General features: G+C 37.6%; 2 protein-coding genes across 18 annotated transcripts in view; one reads left to right on the top strand and one right to left on the bottom strand.

The window, feature by feature from the left end:
- The window catches only part of Dnai7 (dynein axonemal intermediate chain 7), a 77,717-nt gene extending 73,977 nt beyond the window's left edge, over positions 1-3,740 (top strand). For all 12 annotated transcript variants that reach the window (XM_021259084.2, XM_021259083.2, XM_087213987.1 and 9 more), the window contains 3 exons: positions 786-953; positions 2,148-2,261; positions 3,276-3,740. In XM_021259084.2, coding sequence (XP_021114743.2) covers positions 786-953; positions 2,148-2,261; positions 3,276-3,551 — 558 coding nt within the window. In that variant the 3' untranslated portion in view covers positions 3,552-3,740. The remainder of the gene's footprint in view (positions 1-785; positions 954-2,147; positions 2,262-3,275) is intronic.
- Positions 3,678-21,130, bottom strand: part of Irag2 (inositol 1,4,5-triphosphate receptor associated 2) — a 120,402-nt gene continuing 102,949 nt past the window's right edge. For all 6 annotated transcript variants that reach the window (XM_021259077.2, XM_021259078.2, XM_021259080.2 and 3 more), the window contains 11 exons: positions 18,367-18,430; positions 18,254-18,281; positions 17,852-17,992; positions 13,999-14,133; positions 10,093-10,240; positions 9,330-9,373; positions 6,923-6,985; positions 6,669-6,715; positions 6,294-6,395; positions 4,907-5,014; positions 3,678-4,153 (listed from right to left, as the gene is read on the bottom strand). In XM_021259077.2, the coding sequence (XP_021114736.1) occupies positions 3,910-4,153; positions 4,907-5,014; positions 6,294-6,395; positions 6,669-6,715; positions 6,923-6,985; positions 9,330-9,373; positions 10,093-10,240; positions 13,999-14,133; positions 17,852-17,992; positions 18,254-18,281; positions 18,367-18,430 (1,124 nt within the window). In that variant the 3' untranslated portion in view covers positions 3,678-3,909. The remainder of the gene's footprint in view (positions 4,154-4,906; positions 5,015-6,293; positions 6,396-6,668; positions 6,716-6,922; positions 6,986-9,329; positions 9,374-10,092; positions 10,241-13,998; positions 14,134-17,851; positions 17,993-18,253; positions 18,282-18,366; positions 18,431-21,130) is intronic.

A 21,130-nucleotide genomic window follows, 5' to 3' on the forward strand; every position in this document is an offset into this window, starting at 1 on the left:
TAAACACTGTTACAGTGTTCGTTTATTAACATGGTTATGTGTTTTCAGGTCAGATGTTAAAGATAGATCTGTGCCATCTAATGTGGTAGCTACTAGCCCATGTGGTTATTGAGCTCCTGAAATGTGACTAGTCCAAATAAGTGCTATGATTTAAAGCACATATTGGAGTTTGAACAGTTGGTATGAAAAAGCAAAGTGTTTCATTAATAATTTTATACTGATTATACTGAAATATTTTAGTTAATATCAAAATAGATGAGATGTGAGCTCCATACACCTTTGAATTGCTACTCTGCCAAACCTTAAAATTGGATAATTATGCACCACTGTGTTAAATTTTACATGTGTTTAAAACATTAATCCCAAAAAGTACAGTCGTAACTGTTTTTAGTAGTTATTTTGACTCATTCTTGCAGCATTTGATGCATCATTCTTAGGTCATAACTTTTATAATAAAAGGAGATCTGAGAGATTAATCTAATCCCTTGACTGTTCAGATAAAGCCTAGAAAAAGTTAGCAAACTGCTTCTATGGTAACGAGGACTTGGTGGCGCTCCTCCTACATCCACCTAACACATACTTGTCCTGCATTTTTTTTTTTTTTTTTGTATCAGGGATCGAACTCGAGACCGTGTGCTTGTGAGGCAGCAGCAGAACCACTGAGCTAAATCCCCGGCCCCCTGCATTCATTTTTAATATTGAGTGATAAAGGCTAGACCTGGAAGGATACTAAAGTAATAATTTAACTTTTTAATAAAAGCTTCTTTTTTCTTCTTTAAACTTAGGAAAACCTCTGCATGTTGGCGTCAATCAAAGTAAAGGACAAAGGACCCTGGTCTGTGTTGGAAGGAAAGTGGATGACTCCTATTCCTTTCATTAGTGCTCTGAAAGAAACTGGGCTGAATATCTTCCCGACTGCATACTCTCATTTTTATGTTGTCATAAATAATAAGGCAAGCGCTGCTCTTTCTGAAATTAATATGGTGGGCATTTAGAATGTTGGCAGGTGTTAAATTTGTATACATTCACTACCACATGATTATAGTTAGAAAAGAAAAAGTGAAAAGCCCAGAAAAGCCAGGTTCTCTCAAGTTTAGTAATCTTGCCAGAGAATTAACCCTATAGTATGATCTTCAAGTTGATAAATGCCACATATCGAGAGCTGGTCAATTCAGTGCAGAAGTAGCTGAGTGACTTCTCATTTTATACATTTTTCTACGTTTGCATATAAGACTTAAGAGAAAATAACTTTGTACCTTTTCAAACATAGAAAGGCAGGCAAAATGAAACAGACAAGGACCACCAGAGTCCTCCAAACCCCCATCTTTAGGTTTCTGACAAAGCCTCCGTGGCTGCTTGCTGCTTCACAATACAGGGTTTAGTTAAATTAGACCCTTCCTTATTCACCTGGGGGCTCCCGGAGCTGTTTTTTAATCAGTTTTATTAGCCCCAGCAGACTCCTAGAATGCAAATCCTTAGTGAACCTTTGTGATATTGAATGAAGGTACAAAGTGCTTCTAATCATGGAGGATATGTCCCTATCCCTAGGCAAAAGAGTTCTATACTCAACACGTTTATGAACACACCGGAAACTTGAGTAGCAGTACAGATGGACATCCATAGAACATTTGGCAATAATCATAGAGCTAAGTACGCACACAGGGGAAAAAAAACTCCTTGATTTTAGTAACTCAAACTCTGTAGTGACTATAACGTTAATGTAGTGTCCTGTTTGTGTTTTCAGAATATTCAGTAATGTTTTTCCCAAATAGCTATAAGTTGAGCACTGTTTTAGATGATTAGGACACATTAATGACTAAAGCACAGGTCCCTGCTTAGCTTGGAGCTAAGCTCGTAGTTTAGTATCAGAAGGTGAGTGGCCTGGACAGTGCACAGTTCAACCACATGTGTCCTGCTTCGAGAGGCTGGACCCAGAGCCCTGAAGGAGTGGTCTGGTGTTCACTCCCTGGAGGGGAACTGGGGAGCCAAGGCCAGAGAGGCGAAGGGGTGTGGAGAGGCGGCAGCTCCCAGAGGGCTTTTCTGGACATCACCTTTGGATTCTGCTTAGAGGAAGGGAAAGCCCGTGCCCAGTTTTGGGAGTCTTGCAAGGAAGCCCCAAGATCAACTATTTGTTTTTATATTGGCAGGTTCCGTTGGTGGAAATGAAAGCTTATCGGCAGATGGCCCTGCTGAGTTCTGCTATTGCCTTTGGGTGGAGCAAGTGGAATACACTATGTGATTCTACAAATGTTGTGTTTAAGGTAGGGTATCTAAAATCCCATAAAACTACTTCATCTTTCAAAAGAAGACAGAGTACTCAAAAACCAAATGGAGACTACAGCGTTTTCCTCTTTTAAAAATAAACAATATTCAAAATAGTATTTTGAATTTTCAAAAAAAATTTTTAGCTTTGTCTGTCAAAAATATTAAAGCCAGGCCAGCCACTTGCCTAAAGTCATACCTACTTAGGAGGCAGAGGCAGGAGGATGGCAAGTTTGAGGTCAGCTTTGATAACTTAGTGAAACCTTGTTCCAAATTAAAAAATGGAAAGGGTTAGGAATGTAAGACCCTGGGTTTAATCCCAAACAAAAAAAGAAAAATGTCTCCAACCTATGTAAGTGGTATGCTTGTGACTTCAGGCTAGAGCTATGGATGCCTTTAACATAGATATCCTTGCATACAATCACAGAGACTCTCCTCTAACACATTTACCATTGCCTGGTAGAAAAGATACTGAATTCTAAAAGTTGACTGATGAATTTTTGTGTTTTGTAGTACTGGCGATGGAGCCAGGGCCTCAGCATGCTAATGAAGCACTCAAGAAGTTTTTAAGCATAGTTTTCTTGCCAACTGTCAAGAAGCTTATATTCGAGCAGGGGAAACTGTTTTGTTGCTGTAGCTATTTATTAGTATATTTTGGTGTCCTTGTTTCCTTTTTTTGCTGTTATATGCCTAGCATGTGACAGGCACTGAAATGTTAGTTGTATGAATTCATGCAGGTAGAGGGCCGGGGATTTAGTTCAGTGGTGCCACCACCTTCCTCACAACCACAAGGTCCGGAGTTCGATCCACCGTACCAAAACAAAAAGTCACTGAATTGGATTCATGGGCGTAGAAAAACTCCATAAATACCAACATAGAGTTTTAGAGTTTAAAAACAATTCAGTAATGGGACCTTAAGAATGTTTAACTTGGGCAATTTGGGGGACTGAACCCTTCAAGTGATGAGTAGAGGGTGAACTGTTAACATATTTTTCTAATTTTCTTTTCCTTAGGTGAGAGAGCACCTGACTGAGGAGCACACTGACATCCCTAACTGGGCCCTATTTATGTTCAGTGGGGACAGAGCAAGGAGGCTCAAGATAAACGAAGAGAGCGAGTCATTCTCTGAAGCGCTTGGAGAAGAAACTGAGTTGCATTCCACTTTGTATCACATGGTAAAGGATTTTGCTTCCAAGGAAGCCATAGAGAAAGTCAGAAGTTCCAGCTGCCAGTTTATAGACTCAGTTTGCCACATGCTTCTCTCTACCAGGGTGCTCAGCTATTCTTAATCTCCACCTGCAACTACAAACTACTATCTTGGCCAGTAAATCCTGCATTCCTCAGTGCAGTTAAACAGTGGGGTTTTTTTTTCCTTGACTAATTGGCCTATTGAGAAGTTCGACTTTCACTATAGGAAGAATTGAAGAGTTCTTTATTTAGATGCATTGTAGAAAAACATTAAAGCTCATTAAAACATCCTCCTTTGTGTTTCATAATTGGGGAGGTGACCACAAAAAGTGGGGATGCAAAATATCTTACAGTTTCTCCAAAAACCTGTGATTTTGTGTTCTACTAAGGGAAATCCCAGCTAAAAGTTCCTAGTATGGAAAGTTAAAATCAAGACACATACGATAGGGTTTGCTGCAGTCACACCGGTGGTGGCCCATGGTGTTGGAGTCTGGTAAATGGCCACAGGATATGTTCTAGAGATATCCAGGAGTCCCCTTCCTGGGTGGGAGCGGCATCCACAGACTTCTGGAAAAAGCGGCCCGTGAGCAAGCTCATGAGAGCTGCGAACAGTACGATGAATGCAACAGAGAGCCAAAGAGCCTTGTTAGCCTTTCTTACGGAGGTCCCGAGATTTCCTGCCCACGTGGCCAGTGTGTGAGGGCTATGAGGAAAACACAAACGGAATTTGGCAATCACAGTAATTCATTATGAGAAGCCCTCCTTCTGCTGTCACCCCCAATCTCCTCATTTATCCAAACCACCACCACTGCCTTACCACCTACATAGTAGGATTTAGCCTCTTGCTTTGGGGCATGATCTGCACCTACCCCTTATAATGATTGGAATTCAGAACATATGCTTTAGGAAAATTATGTGATTTTAGGCACTAATTCCTAATAAGTATTTCATTCAATCAAGTAAAGTAACTTTGATTGCCACAGTGGAACCAAACAGTATTTCCTTGGTAGAGCAGGATACAGGTGTATGCACTTATGGACGTGTATATACGATGTCACATTGTTCAATACACCCTGTCCCTCTGTTGTGCTAAAATTTAAACTATTTCTTTAACTCCATGCTACTATCATTTAGTCACAACAGCAGCACAATGACATAGGTAAAGAAACTGGAGCTTACAAGTGGCTGTACCTGCCCAGGTCACGTAGCTACTGAGACATCTGGCATCTGCATCTAAACTGTATGGTGCCAGGGTCACATTCCTAACACTGTAAGCCCTCCTGCCTCTTGTAAAATAGGTCCCAGGATAACTGTAGCTGACCATACAAGTTCCATTACTCATTTTAAATATAACAATCTGGCATGTCTTTGGTAAAGAAATTGATGAGTACTCTTCTCCCTATGTTACCCCTTCCCATTCCAATAAATGGTATCATAGGGCAAGGAGGCAACTTACACGGAAGAGAGATCCCACTTTGATGGATTATTTTTCCTTTCAGAAAGGCTTGGCTTCCTCGTCCTTTCGACTATTTCTTCTCCAGGTGATTCTGAGTCATCTTTAGTTCTGCAAGTAATAAGCATTGTTTTTGGATATTTTTAACCGATAATGTGCCATAATTATTTGGTGAGTTTTACTGTATCATTCAAGAGGTTCAGGAATATCTGTTTTACTATCTAAGACTCCAAAAGTTCTATCACCAATTTTATAAGAATTTTAAAATATTTATGTAGAAAGTTGGAATATTAACCAAATACACAAAAGGGGAAATTTACAAAGAACATATAAAAATTAGTCTCACCACTCATATACATGTATTTAACTGTACATTAAAAATATGGATACATTTCTTCATTTTTGTACTTTATTTGAAATATAGTAAATTTTTTCTCGTTAAATATTCTACCACATTGTTTTGGGTATTCTGTTTAACTCTGGTCTCTAATATTTTTGATTAGTGTCAATTTGGGATAAAAATTAAAGTGTCACTTCTGTTTCTCTAAAGGTCTTAATTTTAAGAAGGACTTAGGAAAATACTCTATATTAAGCTAAGCTAGTTGAAGTAAACTATTATTCCATGGATGGGGACTAACAATTTGATTAACTATTTTCAGTCAAATGTTTATCCAAAGAGCTGTTGCCCTACTTAAAAAAAACTGCTTCATTATCATATTCATTGATGGTCCCCCTTTGGGAGCTGAATTTTTAAATCCTTAGCTTTTAATACCCTCACAATTGCCAAAGGGAATTGCATATCAATTTTTCAGAAATTGATACAAAACATGAGGTAGATTGAGTTTTGTTTTTTTTAAAAAAACAAGGCCCCAAAGGCAAAATCAACTACATTCTTATATCTTTCTCAGTCAAACTTTCAGTAGAAATCAGACCATAAGCAAAAACAAGATTATAAACATTAAAGGAATGTATTAGTTTTTTTCTCCCAATTCTGGAAAAGATTCATTATGATGACTAAATCTGAACTTTGCAACAGGTTCCCAGGATTAAAACATGGATGTCTATGCTACATTTCGGGTATTGTTTGTAAAAATTATGTAGATGGAGATTTTACTTCTGTGCCCTCCCCCCATGGCAGACACTTAGGAAAATAAAATCTTTAAAAATCTGGCAAATTCTAGGATCTCTTCTAAGTTAAAACCTCAAACTTGGCTGTTCTGAGAGCTTCAGAAGTGAATGCATCCACAAATAAGAGTACTTTACAGTTTATGAAAGTCTTTCACGACGAATGTTTTTGCTGACACAGCATTAATTTCACCTTTGTGAAATTCACCTCCTCGTTCATGCCCCAGCTCATGTCAGTTTAGTAGATACACCCAGCTATACCTACTTTAGTTCACACCTCTCATCTTCAGCATCTGCCCAGGAATAGGTGCTAATGAATCGATGTAACGACGGGCGGTGTTCACTCTGCTTTGACCCCAAAATCCGCCTAAATAAGGAGCATAAATAAATCAGTAGCCATTATTGATTTATTTCCTACTGCTTGAATCAGCACAAAAATTCTATGTTCTAATTTTTCCTTGGGACATTCATATAACTCCCATTTCATAATTTTTAAACTTTGTCATGGACCAATTTTTGTAATTTTTTATATTCTGAACAAATCAAGTTACTATATATCACTTATTTCAAAGGCCTATTTGCTATGGTGCCATTATAAAATAGTATGATTCCCAAAGAACAGCCATAAAATCACACTCACCAACTGCTTGATCTTCTACTGAATCTGTCATTTTCTGTTGCAGCCACCTTTAGAAGTTCAGATGTTAAAATATTTAGTATTTAGTGAACTTTTTCCTTTAGTCATATGAAAGTGAACTTATTTTTCATCAAGAACACATAGGAGGGGCTGGGGATTTGGCTCAGTGGCACTGCGCCTGCCTTGCAAGTGCAAGGTGTTGAGTTCAATCCCTGGTAACAAAAACCACCCCCCCACACACACAGGAATTTGCTTACCATTCCTGCATTTCCAATATTTCTGGGTAAAGAGGCAATAGTCACTCTTCGAAGAGAAGATGGCTGCCCAAAAAGGGAAAATGTACATTTAAAGAACTCAATATTTTGTCTTTATCTGCAACACGGATGATTATCCGTGTACATACATACTCATGCATTTGAGCACTGTTGAGTTAAACAGTAGACATACTTTGAAAGACTGTTTCTAGACAAATTGTCTTTCAGAACTATTTTACCAATTTATATTCCATTTTATGCAACATAAAATTTTAATTTCTGCCAATGAATTAAGAATATAAAATTTCTTATTTGGGTATTTTTTTGACCTCTAGTAAAACTGGACATTGTTTTTCTGTGTTGAAACCATGTATATATCTGCTCTGAGAACCATCTGTTTATGCTTATGACCTTTTGTCCATATTTTATTTTGATGGAAGAAAATGTTTGCTTTCTTAATTCAGCCAAAAGTCACTTTCTCCCTTCTGCTGTAATTTTTTGTTAACTTAAAAAGATTCCCCCCCTAGCTAGGTGTGGTGGCACATGCCTGTAATCCTAGCACTTGGGAGGCTGAAGTAGGAGAATCATCTAGAGTTCAAGGCCACGATGAACTGCATAACAAGATCCTGTCTCAAAAAATAAAATTTTCTCCCAACTCAAGAGGAGATAAATATGCAACTACATTTATAGCTTTTTTTCATAGTTTCATTTTTTCACTTAATACATTTAAGGTTTCATGGTTATTTTTTATTTTTAACTGATACATAAAAACAAAAAATGTATTAATGGGACACCATGCAATGTTCCATGTGTACATTGCATAATGTTTAAATCATTTTATAGTGAAAACATTTTCAACGTTTTCTCTAGCTTCTTGAAATGAACTGTACATTATTGTCTATAGTCACCCTACTATGCCATAGCACACCAGACCTCTTGGTCCTACCTAATTATCTTAGTTCCTATTGATCAACCCTTTCCCGTTCCTCTCATCATTCTATTCTCAACTTCTAGGACATCAATATGTTTAGCTCTATAGATGAGATGCCATGTTATTTTAATAAGTGGATGTGTTTATAAATCGGCCTTGAAATGTGCACAAAAAGTGTTATATGGTATTTTGTGGTTTACAACTTAAGGTGATAAAACTATTTTCAAATATAGTAACCAATTAAAAAATGTTTTGCATGAATCCTTAAACTGATATCCTAATTTCATAATTAGTTGAGCATCCCACAAATGTCACACTGCAGTTAGAAAAAGCTGGTTTTTAATCATAGTTCTATCACAACTAGATCAGACTAATCACTTCTGTATTTCTCTCTTCACTCATCTGTGAAAAAGATTTAGATGGAATGATTTTAAAGTCAGTTGCTCAAAAATTTTGTAAATCTGTGGAATCCTGATTTTCAAGCTATTGCAAAAAACTGCTGGTGGATCGTCCACATCCTATTCTCCTCTTGGATTTTAGTTAGGCATATGGCTTCCAGAATAAAAACTGTATTTTTCAGTCTCATTTTCCACCAAGAATGAAAAGGAAATGCCACACTGGACTTCTAGGAAGCATCTTTACAGGGAAGAGAAACATTTGCCTTTGCTGCTTACTTTGCCTTGCAGTGGTATTGGATTTAAGAGCAAGGACTTGGCACCTGGATCAGAGGTAGTGATGTCAGGCCCTGAGGAGAAAGCGATGCCTGATGGTAGTGAACGAGCAGGAAAGGAGGAGAAAGATTTGTGAGGAGTTTGTGCATCTGCTATGCCACTGTCAGATTGCCTCTTTCCAGTGTGTGTGTATACTGGGATTGATTATTGAATCCAGGGCCTTTGTACTGAGCTATATCCTCAGTCCTTTTAAAATTTTACTTTTTGGGTGGGGGGTATTTTTGAGACAGGGTCTCACTATGCATCCCATGCAGGCCTTGAAATCACAGCAATCATCCTACCTCAGCTTCCCAAGTGCTGAGATTACAGTCATGCACCATGACACCCAACTTTTTCTTTCTTTCTTTCTTTTTTTTTTCTTGAGAACAAAATCTTGCTAAATCACTAAGTTGCCCAGGCTGTGCTCAAACTTGTGATACTCCTGCTCAGTCTCCCAGAGTGCTGAGATTTCAGTCATGTACTACCACACCCAGCTACAAAATTTGGTTTGCATGACAAAATAGTGCCATTGCCATACTAGCTTTTGCCATGCTGCCAAGCACATGACTAATATACAAATACAGCAGGCAATATAAAAGCATACTCCATAAACTAGGCAAATACACATATCATATACATGCATGCAAATTAAAATCACTGTTTTGTGATTTTCATTTAAAGGTATGTAATTTCAAATAGTTACAAAAATTGTATTGCCATCAAATACTTCACCGACATTAAGTGATGTACTAAGTGAACTAGTAATTACCTTGGAGTTCAGAGAAGCCGAACGCTTTTTAATCTGGCAGTCATCTGAAAGGAAACACATTTGTATACTTTAGAAATCACATGTGCAGTTTATGGTATTGCACTGATCTTAATTCTTTATAAAGTAAAGCAAAGGTGAGAAAAGATTTATTTAAGACTCTAGACTACGGACCAATACATTTATGTTGGTGACTCATAACAGTTACCACCTTCACTGGTGGCATGCAGTTCTGTGTCACTAAAGATGTCCACAATGTTTGCTGATTGCCCTAATTATCAACTGCTGAATAAAGGAATCCATAGAATGAGTATCAAGTATGGTTACTTTTCTAGAAGTCAGAACAGATGATTAAAATAAGAATTCTGTTTAGAAAACTTTGTACTATTTAAAATAAAAATACTGTAAGATTTATAGAAACCATATGTTTTGATTTCTTCCTGTGACCTCATTTGTCTGTTTTCCAAACCATAAATCAAGTTTATGGACCCTTACCAGGGTCACTACTTCTTTGAAGAATACAAAACCACTGTTGCTTAGACCGGCTCATTTAAGTTTTTGCGCCTGACTATGTGCAGAAAAAGTGTCCATACTAACATAGCATTAATTAGGCAAACAATAAAGTCAACTTGATTTGGATTAAATACATTCTCGGTTGAAGAAATCTCCCTTAGCCTAAGGGGCTTTTTCAAAAGACAGACACATTAAGAGCATGAAAAAGGAGAATGTTAGAAAATACAACTAATACTATTTAAATTTGTATTACCTTCATCTTCAAGAGGGTTAAATGACCTCTCATTCTGCAAAAGAACCTGCTTCAGTTCTTCTAATTCAGCATGCTCTTTGGCATACATTCTCTTTAGGTTTTCTACGTGCTGAATCATCACTTCAACTGCTTTACTAACCCGGCTCTCCTATGAAGAAAAAATAAGAGCAAATTTACATTGAAAATACTATTCTTGGGGGCTGGGGATGCAGGATGGAGCACTTGCCTGGCATGCCTGAGGCTCTGGTGTTGCATTACCAGCAGAGAGGAGAGGGAGAGAGGGAGAGAGGGAGAGAGGGAGAGGGAGGGAGAGGGAGAGGGAGAGAGAGGGAGGGAGAGAGAGGGAGAGGGAGAGAGAGGGAGAGGGAGAGAGAGGGAGAGGGAGAGAGAGAGAGGGAGAGAGAGAGAGGGAGAGAGAGACTGAAAAGGGCAGGCAGGCAGACAGAACTGTTCCCAACACTAAGGGATTAAACACATTCACCTTCATTCCATCCTTTAAAATGTCATAAAAAGTTGTGTTTTTAAACAATTTTTCATGGACAAACAAGACAGAAGAGGATATAACAGTGCAAAATTAGGAAGGGTGGGTAGTAATAGGACTGAGTCCTGGGAAGTCTGAGCCCCTAAAACACATGGTAGAAAAAGCCTAGGAGCTATCTAGGTAGTATCACAGAAGGCCTCAAAGGCTTAAGAGTTAGTGGCATCTCTGAAGTATGAAGGTGGGTATGTGAACTCAAGGAAAGGTCGAAAGTCTGTAAAAAGTGATTAGAGCCACAGTTCCCCATCCCACTCTGGCCAGCACAGTGCCTCTCCACAATCATTGTGGTAAAAGACCAACTTGATTATCTACACAGGTAAACAGAGGTTCTGTGGACTGGGAAAGAGTTGATGGCAAATGTACCTTACTGAAAACAACAGATTTAAGCAAAAGTCCCTATACTTAAGTACTGATATCTGTGTTCCTCCCAGCTCCTAAACACCAGCAGCCAGGGTTATATTCTAAAGACAGGCAGCTGGCAGATTCTCCCTTGGGGAATCTAACATTTTTAAGATGTAAGTCCTATAAGTACTGACAGCAGGGGTCAATAAAACATCCTCTCTTGTGTGAAGCTCAGTGTCACCAAGAACTTTTCCCTCTCAACACACACACAGCCCCCAGTAAGCTCTGTGGTAAAGCATAAGATATTGAGAAGCCTCCAGCAAGAAACTAGATCTTTTAAAGCATAGGGGAAAAAAAGTACCCTGGAAGAAAAAGTCTTAGAAAACCTAAAACTTCAAGGAAATCATCAATAATTTCAGAGAGTTAAAAATAATTAGTGTGTCTATGAAATAAGAAATTGTTTAAAAGGAATGTTCAGTGTATTAAGAGCTTTTGGAAATTAAAACGATGACAAAAATAACTCAAAGAAGACTTGCAAGATAAAGTTGAGGAAATCTCCCTGAAACCAGAGCAAAATGACCAAAGAGTAGCTCAGAAAAGATCCATACAGATCCATAGAGGTCTTACAGAGAAAACCTAAAATGTAGAAAAGGAAATTAAAGAAAATTTCTTCATTAACATAACTTGCTATCTTGAAAATGGTCACTCAAGGCCTAAAACAGTGGATAAAAATAAACTCACACCAAGGGAGAGCAGTAGGAAAAGAGGATGTCCTAAAAGCTTTTGGAAAGTCAAAGGAGGGTAACAGAAACTTAGAATGGCATCATACTTTGATCCCAACACCAGACCTAAGAAGAAAATGAAACAATGTGAGGGAAATTCTAGAGGAAATTATCTCTGGTATAGAATCCTCAATTAAATGGAAGAATAAAGACATTTTCATTCATACAACTTCTCACAAAGTTTGCCTCCCACCCAGACCAAATAATAATAAATAATAAACCAACAAGAAGGAGACAAAGAATCTGGGAAATGGGATTCAACTCAAATGGGATATGAGAGAAATTTTCATTTGCAAGCCTTTTGCAGCAGCCTAAAGATCAACAAACCCAGATTGCAGCAGGTCAAAAATCTCTGGAAGGAATATCTCAAGGAAGAAGAAAGTGACAAAATTGATGAGTTTAAATATATTGAGAGACCTGGACTTTTTAGATGATTTTGAAAACGAATTAGAGACAAATAAATAGAAAACGAACCAGAAAACAATCATAACAAAGAACAATGATTGACTCAAATGATCGATGTGAATTTTATGTCAAGAAGGAAAGTCATCTCAGTGGACTATTGGGAATAGAATTTACACGATCATAAAAATGTTTACACGGGCCGCGGATTTAGCTCAGTGGTTTCGCCCCCTGCTGCGCAAGTGCAAGGACGCAAATTAAATCCCCGGTACCAAAAACAAAACAAAACAAAACAAAAATGTTTACACAATTATCAATCTAACACTATTCATTCACTAATACTTTTTTGTTCAACTTTTGTAACTTTAAATTCCAAACAGACAAAAACTAAGCAATAAATCCACACATCTCCAGTTTTAATAATATTTCACCATAAGTTTAATCTCCAAAAATAATCAGTTTCATCATCTCATTTTTGAATTTGTTAAAAAATATAAGTGATAACATATTTTTTCACTCTTAAATACTCCAATAAGAATTTTTAAAAGGAGAAAATGCATTTCCTTAACCATATACCATGCTCACATTTAACAAGGTTAAACAAAAATGCTTAAATCACATGCTAGTTCATATTGAAATTTCCCAAATGGTCTCAAAAGCAGTTTGGTTTGGGAACTAGCAAAGTCCATTCACTGTGTATTTTTCTTTTTTATACTGATACACAATTTACAATATAAAACTCACCATTTTTAAGTGGGCAATTTGGATTTAAGCAGGTTGCAGATTTGCCCAGTGACTAGAAACAAAACAAGAAAGTGAACACGTGCAGAGATCATGCAAGGAAGAGAACATTTAGCCTGAGCTTCGAGTTTTAAGCTTGGTCAGGAAAGAAGAGGGAAGAGCAACAAGGTGAGGGACCATGACATTTGTGTGAGGGAACAGAGAGTGACCGAAGAACTGCATGCTCATCTTCATGGTGGAAAAGCAACAGATAACAATTAAAATTGAAAATAAATCACTAAATGGCACCATTAGTATGTTATTTAGAAATATGAATACAGTTATAAAACAAACCAAAAGAGTTTCTGTTTGTTGCTAGAGCATGAGAAATTGAATAAGGTTTACAAAATGACTTAGCTTTTAAAAATCTATATGCATATATAGCATTAATACAAATAAAACAAAGAAAATTATCCTTTAGTAAGAGGTTAAAAGGAAATAAGATATTTTTAAAGTCTAACAAATAAACAAAAACTACCACCAAAAATGACGTATCTCTCTCTTAAGAAAATAGACTTTAATAAGTCTGCTTAGTATAGATTTTAAAAAGCCAAGTCCCAGATTTGCCCATAAATTTTGAAATTCTACCTCTCTACAAATCAAGTGTACATTTATAAGGACATTTATTGCAGATTTATTACAGCAAAATATTAACAATATCCTGAGATAACCAATATAATTGATTAAATGAGTCATATCTATTCAACCAATAGAGCCCCTCAAATGGTGATATATGTGCATGTTTATATCACAAGTTATATATGCTATATATTGAATGAAAAAGAGATTATAATATTATTTAGAAGCAGTTTATAACTTCATATGAAGGGAATGTGTATAAGAATATACAACAAAATTTTTATGGTGTTGGTCACTGGCTAATATTAGTATGAGAGATTTTTCTTCACCTTTTCATTTGGATATTTCAGTTGCCTCCATTAAACTTGTACATCTTACATAACACAGAAGAAATTCCTACAAACCTTTCCCTAGGAATACATCTCAGGGAACATAAATCTTTTGAGTAATTTCACTCTAATTAGAGAAGTGGAGACAAATTACCTGATTGATGGCTCCCAGCATCTCAGCCCTACTGGCCACTCGTGTTGTGCACTGGCTAAGAAACGTTATACTGTTCTCCAGCTTCTTAATGATTTCCTGGGCCTGGTTGTCTTCTTCACACAGAGGTGTTAAAGACTGCACAGAGAGCAAAGTGTTAAAACACTTCCAACACAAGCACTCAGCAAGTGATTCTACTACATTGTAGTCTAGTATCAGCTATCTTGGGGGATGAATGAAAAGAAGCACCCAAAATCAAGAATGAATGGTGACCAAATATTAATATATCTGTTGGTTAGCATGCAGATGCATGCAGGTGCTCACAAAATCTTTTAAGTTTTTCTTGATCCCTGTTTTTTGTACTACCCAAGTATGCCACTCTCTTCCCTCATGTGCATTTACATCTTAATTCTATGGCTAATAAGATGGGCTATCATTAATTGCTAATGGTAAAGAGATTATGCTTATAATAAATGATTTGAAAGTACCACATGAAGAGCATAGGTTAGAATTCTGGGGAAAGTAGCAAAACATCCCAGAGTGAAAACTGGCTCTGACTACTAGCTCTTCTGTTGGTTTTATTATGGGATTGGGCTGGCTGGTCTGCAGGCCTTTATTGCTCCCTTGCCAGGTGTGATGGCACACATCTGTAATCTCAGCACTTAGGAGACAGAGGCAGAAGGATTGCTGTGAGGTCAAGGCTAGCCTGAGCTATATAACGAGACCCTGTCTCCAAAAGCAAACAAATAACAAATTCCTCTGAAATCTGTGTCCTTTATCTCAGATGTTATACCCTTCCTGCTGAAAGGCTGTCCTTCTCACTAGAGTAGAGACAGGAGTAGCAGATTGGGAAGCAAATAATCTACTGCTCAACAGCTGGGTGATTGTGAACAAATGTCTAAGATATGTCCAAATCTACAACACCATGAATTGTAAGAGGCACTATTATTTTGTATATCATTAAGAAAAAATGGTGACAATAAAATGGAGGCATCATTGATTATAAACTGCATTATAATCCTGGAAATGTTAACATATGAATCTCTGATTTCTTCACCTTTTAAATGGAATCTGACATTATCTTTCCAAAAATACTGCAATATGAGAGGTAAAAGAAGCCAACTGCTTTTCATGCAGTAGGCACTTAATGAATGACACCCACTTTGGAAACAGACAGATATATATAAGTTGCAGCCAGGGAACTGTTGACCAACAAGAATAGAAATTGTCAAAAATGCAATTTTCTATAGTAGTTTAAATAACCACTTTCAGTTAGGAGGGGAAGAGCAGATGTTAGCTGATAGCAAAACAATATGGTTAATCAAGATTGAGGCATGAAGAAATAAGGAATCTGAACAGACCTATAACTAGTAAGGACATCAAATCTGTAATCCAAGGGCCGGGGATGTAGCTCAGTGGCACCGTGCCTGCCTTGCAAGCGCCAAGGTCCTGAGTTAGATCTCCAATACCAAAAAAAAATCTGTAATTCAAAACCTTCCAACAAGGAAAAACCTAGGGATTTCACTAGGGAATTCTACCAAACATTGAAAAAAGAAATAATGCCAATCCTTCTAAAACTCTGGCATAAAAAGTGACATAAAGCTAGGCATGATGGCACACTCCTGTGATCCCAACATTCAGGGAGGCTAAGGCAGAAAGATTGCAAATTCAAGCCCAGCCTGGGCAATGTAGTGATTTGGTAAGACCCTGTCACAAAATAAAAAATAAAAATTGGGTGGGGGCACAGCTCAATGGGAAGGACCTAAATTCAGTTCCTAATACTGAAAAACAACAACAGTAACAACAAAAATCACTTAAGTCAAAGCACATAACTTGATATTTTACTTAACCCATGAAGCTCTTTTGTAGTGAAATTTATTACTTTTTTAGGCTAAAAAAAAAAAGCATGAGCTAGGCATAATGGCACACGCTTGTAATCCCAGCACTCTGGGAGGCTGAGGCAGCAGGGTCTCAAGTTTGAGCCCAACCTGACCAATTTAGTGACTGAGCAAGACCCTGTCTCAGAATAAAAAAGGGGGAGGGGGCCGGGGATGTAGCACAGAGTAAAGGCGCTGGATTCGATCCTTAGTACTTTGCCCCCACCCAAAGATATATAAGACTAGTAGATTAGAATAAGTCCCAAAGTAAGCCCTCATGTATACAATCAAATGAGCTTTCAACAAGGGTGCCAAGAATGTACAATGAGGAAAGGACCATCTCTTAAGCAAGTAGTGTTGGGAAGACTGACAAAGTATGGAACTGAACCCTTATCTTATACACACGCAAAAATTCACTCAAATGAATTAACGACTGAAACGTAAGACCCAAACTAGAAAATTCCTGGAAGAAAACAAAAGAAAATCTTCCTGACTCTGAATTTGCCAATGACTTCTTGGATTTAAGCAAATGGGGCCATATCAAATTTAAAAGTGTTTTTACATCAAAGGACCCAATCACCCGAGTGAAGGACAACCTATGAAAAAGGAGAAAATATTTTTAACTCATATAGCTGAAAAGTGATTTATATTGAAAATATATCAAGAACTCCTACATCAACAGAAAAAAATTTAACTTGATTTCAAAATGGACAAAGGACTTGAGTAACCTTTTTCCAAAGATGATATACAACTGGGCAATAAGAATAGAGATTCAAATCAAAATCACAAACCCATAAGGATGGCAATTACAGAAATAAACAGAAAATGATAGTGCTGGTGAGGAGTTGGAGAAATTGGAAGCTCTGTTTGTGGCAATGTAAAATGGTCCAGCTGCTATGGGGAGTATGACAGTGGCATCTCAAAAAATTAAAAATAGAATTACCATATGATCCAGAAATTTGACTTCTGGATATATACCAAAAAGAAATAAAAGCAGAATCTGAAAGAGACATTTGTATACTCACATTCATACTGAAACAGACATTTGTACACTCATATTCATAGCAGCACTATTCACAATAGCCAGGAAATAAGAGCAACCCATATATCCATTAGTGAATGAATAGAAAAGCAAAATGCTGCATATATATGGATGTATGTACATATACTTATACATGCAATAGAATGTTATTCAGCCTTTAAAAGGAAGGCAGCACTGTCACATGCTATAGCATGGACAAGTCCTGAAGACATTATGCTAAGTGAAATAAACCTGTTACAGAAAGACAAATACCATATGGCTTAAAGATACTTATAGGAGATATCTAAAGCAGTCAAATACATAGAAATAAAAAGTAGAAAGGCGGTTACCAGGAGCTAGGGTATGGGGGAAAATTAAAAGATGCTAAACTTTAATATGAATGGTTTCCTAATTTTTATCTTCTTCCTCTAAAATTAAGCTATTTCCAAACCTATCTCTAAGCACATATTAACTTCATAGGATGAAGGGCAATAGTTGTTACTCTTCCATGGACACTCCTTTTCTCAGTACTTTACGGTGGGGTTGAATGTCATCTGATAAGACTGACACTAGTCACCATTATTTTTTCCAGTTAACCATAAATGGAAATAGACTCTTGATTCTTTTTCACAAAACTCAAAACTGATATATAATATCTCCTATGACTCAGTATTCTGCATGACTGCTCTTCCTGAAATCTATTTGAAAATCCAGAAAGAAAACAGGGCACACATGAGACCTACTTTAAGAGACATTTTGTTGTTTTATTTCTGATACTTCCTATTAATGAAACTTTTAGCCTGATCCTGAATCATTTTTTATTAATTCACAATTGGGTCAGGCAGAGCTTAGTGACTGGCATTTTGACTTCAGTCACTGAAATAAACCAATATGTAGCTATCAAAACATCATTAAAAACACAGCCAAATGTATAATTTCAGAATGTTCTGATCCTCACCTCTAAGAGCTTTAAACAGTTGGTGATTTCTTTCTTCAAATTTTCTTCTGCCAAGTCACGGGACCTCTCTTCAAGCTTCACTCTTCTCTCCAATGTAAACCAGTCACACTTAAACCCCAAAGATAATCTGAGAAATTCTGCCTGTTGTCAAAATAATGTGAGGGCAGGGAGAGAGAATTGGATGTGACCAGATATTTCAGTGCAACACAGGATTAGACTGTGACATTGCTTTCTCCTCCCAGACACACAGGGCTGAAATACACGGGCTTTACCTGCACTTAGTCACTGCCCAGCCAAACAGCAAACGTATGAATATGTGTGCAAAAGTGTGAAGAGACTGTAGCAGGTGAGTCTGAAACACTTTTTTTTTTTTTAAAGAAAAAACATTTGCTTTCAACTCACCTCCACCTCCTTCTCATTAGCAGAAGTGCTGAAGGATAAAGCAAAGAATTTAATTAAATGTAATTCAACAGAAAAATAGAACATGTTAAGTTGCAACATGAAAAGGAGCTTACTTGTCACTTTGTCTAAAGTTAAGCGATTTCCCAGTGGCTACCGGAGGAGAGGAAACCTCAGTCTCTATTAAAAGACAGTAAAATATTGGTTAAAAAGGCTTAACATCCTCTGCTTCCTGTCTACCGTGAGATGAGCGACCATGATGTTCCTCCACATCATTCAGGACCCGGAAAGCAGTAATGCCCAGGGACCATGGACCAGAGCCATGTGGTGCTTAATTAATGGGCAGCTTGAGCAGGAGCAGCCGAGTCAGTTGTGTTAGCGTGGCTCTGAGGAACGGTATAAAAGACGGGAGGATTTTATGCTGATTTCCCCCAAACGAAGCTTCAGCTCTGGTCCTTGCCCTCGCCTTAAGCGTGTCTGCTGGCCTTTGGCGCTGATCCACCACCGTCCATCGCGGATTCTTTGGCCTCCGGAGCTGCCTTGCGCAGGACCTTGCAGTGGGATCCAGGCTCTTGGCTCTCCAGATGCAGCCAGATCTCTTGCGCCCGTCTACATCAGACCCTAGTGAGCACTAACTCTGAAACCACGGTGATTCCTTACTACTGTCAAGAGAGAGGTTTCCATCTCGTTTTACACATGGCGAGAGGAGGAAAGAGAGGTATGGCAGGGACCCAGTCTGCAGGTTCCATGAGGCCTAGGGTGTATTAATGGAAGGTAAAATCCAAGAAGCTCTGGGGGAATTTGAGGCTATTAAAGATACACAGGATATATCACTTTGCTCTCTAGCTAGGCTGATACATACCCATACACTCTGTCTGTTCTAATCCAGACAGAGAAGCTATTCTGGAAGCAGAGAGAAGGAACAATGTAAGAAGCTGCACAGAAAGATTTATTCTAAGCAGGCTTTATTTTATTAGTACATGTTTGCAGTATATGTGTTTACAATCCCTGTGTGGAGCTAGTACATGTACATAGCACATCTTAATTCCTTTTCTCATCAACCTTCCCTCCTCTCCTTCTCTCCATTTCTTGATCCTCTTCCCATTTGAGAAAGCTCTATCTCCATGCCTTCTATCATATTTTTATTTTGTTCTTTATAACGGGTTTCCCATATAAGAGAAACCATGCAATATTTAAGCTCATGTATGATTTATTGCACTTAATGTTATGGACTCAACTATTTTCCTATAAATGACTCATTTATGCATCTTTAGGGGAGAGTAGTACTCCATTGCATATAAATGCCATTATTTTCTTTATTCATCTGTTGATGGATATATAGATTGCTTCCAAGATTTAGCTATTAGGAGTTGTGCTGCTATAAACATGGTATGCATGTATCACTATAATACGATGACTTTAACCCTTTCAGGAAGATACCTACAAGGGGAATAGCTGGGTCCAGTGAAATTTTTAGTCTTAGTTTTGCTTTGTTTTTTTTTTTTTTTTTTGAGGAATATCCATATTGATTTCCATAGTTGTTGTATCAGTTTACATTCCCATCAACAGTGAAGAATGGTTCCGTTTTCCAACTCAGCCTCTCCAGCATTTGTTATTGTTTGATTTCTTGATGATGGCCATTCTTTTAGAAGTGGCATGGAATCTCAGAGTTGTTTCAATTTGCATTTCTCAAATGACCAATGGTGCTGAACATTTTTTCAAGTATTTATTGGCCGTTTGTACTTCTTCAACTGAGAAGTGTATTCATTTCAGATGCCCACTATTTTTTTTTATTAAATTCTTTTATTGGTACATTGTAGGTGTACAACACAATTACATTTCTCATTGGGAATTGTACCTTTACATAATGCATCTTGGTTCTTATTTTTTCCCCATTCCTAGCCCTCCCTTCACGCCCTCCACCCTTCCCTATTTACAAAGACTTTATTTCCATTTTTTCCATTTCTCAGCATTTTTCCTTTCCCTTCTTTCCTTTCCCCTGCCCCTCCCACTACCCCTACCCCTTTGGACCTTTTCTTCCTATTTTGCATTATCAATTATTCATTCTAATCATTGGTACATTTTAAGTATTCAATATAATGACATTCATCGTTGGAAATTTGCACCTTTACATAGTCTCTCTTGGTTCTTATTTTTCACCCTTGCCCAGCCCTCCCTTCAACCCCTCCAGTCCTCCCTATTTACAAAGATTTTGTACCTATTTTCCATTTTCTCATATTAATCCCATTCCCTTCTATCCTTTCCCCTAGCCCTCCCACTTCCTTCCCCTTTGCCCCTTTTCTTCCTATTTCACATTACCTATTATACATTTAGTCCTTATTTACACTTTCAGTTTCTCACACCAGAGAAACTATTAGGTATTTATTCATGTGTGTCCTATTTATTTCACTAAAGAGTATCGCCTCAATGTGCATCCATTTAGCTAAAAATGTCTCTAATTTCTCATTTTTTATGGCTGAGTAGTACTCCATTTTATAAAAAAACACATTTTCTTTATCCAGTCTCCAGTTGATGGGCATTTGGGCTGTTTCCAAGTTTTAGCTATTACAAACTGTGCTGCTATGAACATGGGTGCACATATATCACTGTGGTATGATTCTTTTACTTCTTTGGGGAAGATCCCCAGCAATGGAATAGCAGGATCAAATGGGACTTCCAGTCCTAGTTTTTTGAGGTCAGATGCCCACTATTTGATTGGATCTTTAAATTGGGGGGGGGGTAATTTTTTTGAGTTCTTTGTATATTCTAGATATTAGTCTTTTGAGTAGCTGGAAAATTTTTTATCCATTTTTCACTTTGTCTCTTCACTCTGTGGGTTGTTTCCTTTGCCGTACAGAAGCTTTTTAATTTGATGTGGTC

The sequence above is a fragment of the Heterocephalus glaber genome, unplaced genomic scaffold, assembly GCF_053883595.1.
Source record: "Heterocephalus glaber isolate CG9 unplaced genomic scaffold, H.glaber_assembly_v1.0 deba00001444, whole genome shotgun sequence".
In the NCBI taxonomy this organism is placed as follows: domain Eukaryota; kingdom Metazoa; phylum Chordata; class Mammalia; order Rodentia; family Bathyergidae; genus Heterocephalus; species Heterocephalus glaber.